Genomic DNA, 5,244 nt, shown 5'->3' on the forward strand with positions numbered 1-5,244 from the left:
AGCTGGTGGTGGCGGCTTCAGGCTTGCGCCTGCCGCAAGGGTTCTCCTGCCACGGACCTACTCCTCTTCTCATATAAGTTTTCTCTTACCACTTTCTATTCTTCTTCAGACCTTGCGATACCGAGGTTAACCATGACCCTACTTCAGGTTATACGTTACCATATAACGTGTCAGATAAGGTACTTAGTGTTCTTGAATTGTTATGTAACAGGATATAAATTTCCGTTTCAAGATTTATTTCTCCTCGCAGGATACTTGGCCCTGCAAATACAAACCCTAACCCCCGCTATCATTTCATACTGTAGTAATAATAAATAACCCTTCTTGCTTCAGGTATACGAAGTTGTACAGTTATCTAATTGACATGAGGGCATGCATTTTTGTCATTCCCCTATTCACAGTTATTCTAGATATTAATAACACTTATAGGGTTTCTGTTCTAGGATAATACACAGTAGCTGCAGGTATTCTAAGCTACCCATTCTATGCAAACATTAGCAATGCCTTAGGTTTTGGTACTTACCTGGTCTCCTGCTCGTAGGGAAAGTTCTTCAGCACTTCTTCCGCAAATTCCTGTGTCAAGCTCGTTATCCACCCATCCGTGAGACTTGTCCTTCAAGACCTGAGTCTCCCCCCGAGCTTCTGCCTACCGGATCCCAATCCTCAGTAAGACAACAACACCTAGTTCTTGACTATCTGGTCACTACCAGACTTAGTCCAAAACAAGGTATTTTTCCTTTTTCTTTTCTGTCTGTCCTCACATCACAGCATTCTGTCCACCCTCTTTTTCCTTTTCCTGGAAAATCCCTCCAATTTGAGAAGGTGGTTATTTTCAGTTTAATTAACTACTTCCTTTTCTTTCCCAGTTCCCTTTTGGGAGCCCAATCATTTTCTGAGTAATTCTTTAACATTATTTTAATGCATATTCAAAATTAACAGATTACTCATAAAAGAAAATAAGTCTCTTAATGTCATTCAGTTTTTACCACAGTAACTTTAAATAATTACATTTTACGGGGTCATCACATCTCCCCCCCCGAGTTTGGACATCGTCCCGATGTCTGGTGTTCTCAAACAGCTCCGGATAAGCTTTCCTAAAAAGCTCTTCATCTTCCCAAGTGGCTTCCTCTGGCCCATAGTGTTGCCACTGCACTTTAATTTGGTTAATAACCCACTTCCGCAACTGTACTTCTCTCCGGTCGAGAATGTTCAGCGGTTCTACCAAGACCTCTCCTTCCGGTTCGACCTGCAGACAATAACAGTGTCAGTTTTCTATCTCTTGACACTTTTCCAATTAGTTCAATTGAAAGTAATCTTACCCGTATATCTTGCCACTGAATCACATGCTTAGGATCATAAATATACTTTTTAAGCATGGATACATGGAAAACATTATGAATTTTAATGTGGCTTGGTAAAGCTAGCTGATAAGCTACTGGTCCAACTCTTGCCAAGACCTGAAAAGGTCCAAAATAACGAGGCGCGAGTTTAGCGCAACTGCTCCATTGCAAGGTACTTTTCTTGGCTTGTATTCTTATGTAAACGTGGTCGCCCACCTGATACTCTTTGAACCTCCTCTTCCGATCTGCAAAACTCTTTTGCCGATCTTGAGCGGCCTTCAGGTTAGCTCGCACCCTTTTGACCATGTCTTCCATTTCTTTGAGCATTTCGGGTCCCAACCTGAACTTAACCTCCGGGCCACTCCAATTTATGGGCGTCCGACATTTGCGTCCATACAAAACTTCAAATGGAGACATTTGAATTGATGTGTGATACCCATTGTTATAAGCAAATTCTACCAAGTGTAGATAATCTTCCCACTGAGTCGGCTTTTGCATTACACATGCTCTCAGCATGTCCTACAACACCTGATTTACTCTCTCCGTCTGCCCATCAGTCTGGGGATGGTATGCTGTGCTGAAGTTCAGCTGCGTGCCCAATTCCGCAAATAGTGTTTTCCAAAAGGCGGATGTAAACTTTACATCCCTATCTGATATTATAATCTTTGGAAGCCCGTGGAGTCTGAACACATTCTGCATAAATATGTGTGCAATTTGTACTGCCCTGTAGGTTGATTGCACTGGAATAAAGTGGGCTGCTTTACTTGACTTATCAACTACCACCATAATAGAATCGTTGTTCCTCCTTGTTCTAGGTAACCCAGTTATAAAGTCCATGGATATAATTTCCCATTTCCATTTTTGAATGGGTAGGGGTTGCAATAACCCAGCCGGGTGCTGGTGCTCAGTCTTTATCTGCTGGCACTCTAAGCATCGCGCTAAATATTCCGCCACATGTCTTTTCATACCTGGCCAGTAGTACTCTTTCTGAAGTGCAGCAAGCATCTTCTGGTATCCAGGATGACCTGCGTAATGACTGGTATGAAACTCATTTAGAATTAAATTCCTAAGACTATCATCATTTGGTACAAACAGTCATTTTCTGTAAAACAGCATCCCATCTTTTCTCACTTCATACCCTTGCTGGCTTTCCTGGCTGGAAAGTGACTTTTGTCGCTTCATTTGCTGATATTCAGCATCCTGGTTTGCTGCTGTTTTTATCCTCTCTTGCAAGGAGTTTTCCCACTTACTGAAAGTAACTTCATATAAACATTGCACCTTACGACTTAGGGCGTCTGCCACACGGTTTTCTTTTCCTTTCAGGTGTTTTATATCAAAGTCGAATCCACTTAAGAAATCTGCCCAACGGGCCTGCCTTTCATTCAGGGTGGGCTGACTGAAATAGTTTGTCAAGCTGTGATGATCTGTTAATAACGGAAATTTCTTACCCAAAAGGTAATGTCACCACATTTTAAGGGCATGTATGACAACTGCCAACTCCAAGTCGTAGGCAAAATACTTCTGTTCATGTTCCTTCAACTTTCTCGACTCATAGGCGATCACTCTCCCTTCTTGCATTAACACACCTCCAACGCCTTCACGACTAGCATCAGTACATACTACATAATCCTTATTAGCATCAGCTATACTTAGGATGGGAGCAGTAGTAAGTAAGTGCTTAAGTTGTTCGAAACTTTGTTGACATTCCGAACTCCATTTGAATGCCCTTCCTTTCTTTTGTAAGGACGTAATAGGATATGCCACTCTTGAGAAGCCTTCCACGAATCTTCTGTAGTACCCCGCTAATCCCATGAAAGATCTGATATCTGCCACATCTTTAGGCACGGGCCAATTCATGATGGTTTTAATTTTCTCAAGATCCACTGCAATTCCCTCTTTGGTGATCACATGGCCTAAATACTGAATCTCTTCTTTGTAGAAGTCGCACTTGCTAAGTTTAGCATACAGCTGATGCTCTCGCAGGGTTTGCAGCACTATCCGGAGGTGCTCCTCGTGTTCCTCCTTGGAGCGGGAATAAATCAGAATATCATCAATGAATATTAGTACAAATTTATCTAGAAACTGATGGAACACGTTGTTCATTAAGCACATGAATGTGGCGGGTGCATTAGTCAGTCCAAAAGGCAGCACTACAAACTCGTAGTGTCCATATCGGGTTCTGAAGGCTGTTTTTGCAATATCCTCTTCTTTAATTCTGATCTGATGGTAACCAGATCGCAAATCAATTTTGGAAAATACTGTCGCCCCCTTAACCTGATCAAAAAGTTCATCGATCCGAGGTAAGGGGTATTTGTTTTTAATGGTGAGCTTGTTCAGCTGTCGGTAATCGATACACATCCGAAAAGTTCCATCCTTCTTCTTAACGAATAGCACCGGAGCTCCCCATGGAGAGACACTGGGACGGATATAATTTTTATCCAGCAGTTCTTGTAATTGCATCTTCAACTCAGTTAGCTCAGGTACACTCATTCTATAAGGTGTCCGTGAAACTGGGGCAGCTCCTGGTATTAACTCAATGGTGAAGTCAATATCCCTTTTCGGAGGTAATCCAGGAATTTCCTCTGGAAACACATCCGCGAATTCTTTTATTACTGGAAGGTGGTCTAACGGACTCCCTTTATTCTTAGTTTCTGCATAATTCACCTGAATGGCATACACTTGGCATCTATTCCGGATGCACTTCGCTAGCTGGGATGCAGTGATTGGCCGGACCTGCACTGGTCGTTTAATTCCCTGCATCTCCTGTTCCATCCCAGAGTCATCCTTGAACCGTATGACCTTCGTTTTGCAGTTCACTAAAGCCCAATGCTTTTCTAACCAATCCATCCCAATTAGGACATCATAGGATCCAAGTGGAAGCATATTCAAATCTGCCACCACTGGTTGTCCGGCTATCATTATAGGACAGTTTTTGATCTTTGCCATTACTCGTCTTTTAGTCCCTGTAGCTAGCTATACCAGCCATGGGTTCTTAAATTTTTCAGGCTGCAATTTACATTGCTCAACTATCTTTGGACTAATGTAACTCAAAGTAGCTCCTGGTTCAATTAGAACAGAAATAGAAAGGTTTGAAATTTTACCTTCAAATTCGATCATAGTGGGCTGGTATTCTGCCTGACGGTCATCCAAGGCTGCATTAATTTTTGGCACACTTCGTCCCACATCGCCCACGGTTGATGCTTCATGGATCTGAGAGATCTGGTCAGTCCCCTTCCGTTGTGGAAAGTTCTTGACATAGTGTGGTCCTCCACAACCCCAGCACTGTACTAGGGGTCTGGTTACTCCCTCATTATCCAACTTGACAGTTTGCTCACCCATTCTGGTTTCACTGATAGGCTTGGGCCTGAAAGAACCTCTCGGTGCTACTCTGCCACTCTGGCTTTTGATGCTTCCTTTAGCTCCACCAACCCGGTTTCCTCTATTGTTACTCACAATTTTACTGTTCTTTTTCTCATTCCATTTCCTGTTAGAACTGTCCCCTTTCTGTTTGCTCTACTGGTAACACATTCTAGCTTTACGGATAGCTTCATCCATAGTTCTAGGATTGTCAAATTCAATCCTTTCCCTCATATACATAGGTAAGCTGCTAACGAATCTTTGCACTTTAGCTTTTTCTTCTTTAAGGTAGGGTACATAACGGAGCAAGGAGGTGAAACGATTGATGAACTCATCCATATTCTGTTGTCCCAACCGCAGATCGTGGAATTCCTTCGCTTTTTCATCATAAAAGTGTTCTGTTAAATATCTCTCTTTAAAATATTTTTGAAAATTTTCCCATGTTATGGTTCGTTCGCTTACCCCTTTCATGATTTTAACTTCCTCCCACCACAATGTTGCTTTCCCTTGCAACTGAAAAATGGCCAATCATGCCTTCAAGTTATGG

General features: G+C 42.3%; 1 protein-coding gene across 1 annotated transcript; it reads right to left on the reverse strand.

The window, feature by feature from the left end:
• Window positions 1–845: 845 nt before the first annotated feature.
• On the reverse strand, window positions 846–1,856 carry LOC149159964 (uncharacterized). The gene is made up of 3 exons (XM_089434478.1): window positions 1,557–1,856; window positions 1,049–1,246; window positions 846–902 (listed from the first exon to the last, which is right to left on the reverse strand). Exons 1-3 carry the CDS (start codon window positions 1,854–1,856, stop codon window positions 846–848), a joined length of 555 nt encoding a protein of 184 aa, XP_089290604.1.
• Window positions 1,857–5,244: the final 3,388 nt, after the last annotated feature.

The sequence above is a fragment of the Pinus tabuliformis genome, chromosome 5_2 (genome assembly GCF_031772625.1).
Source record: "Pinus tabuliformis cultivar Carrire ecotype Pingquan chromosome 5_2, CPIR1, whole genome shotgun sequence".
In the NCBI taxonomy this organism is placed as follows: domain Eukaryota; kingdom Viridiplantae; phylum Streptophyta; class Pinopsida; order Pinales; family Pinaceae; genus Pinus; species Pinus tabuliformis.

What these genes read in the sequence shown, in the direction of transcription:
- LOC149159964 (XM_089434478.1), bottom strand. Translation starts at nt 1,856, where the DNA reads ATGCTGAGAGCATGTGTAATGCAAAAGCCGACTCAGTGGGAAGATTAT. An exon ending in GGAGGTTCAAAGAGTATCAG is followed by an intron (nt 1,247 to 1,556) that starts GTGGGCGACCAC and finishes TATTGTCTGCAG; the next exon opens with GTCGAACCGGAAGGAGAGGT. An exon ending in ACACCAGACATCGGGACGAT is followed by an intron (nt 903 to 1,048) that starts GTCCAAACTCGG and finishes ATAATGTTAAAG; the next exon opens with AATTACTCAGAAAATGATTG.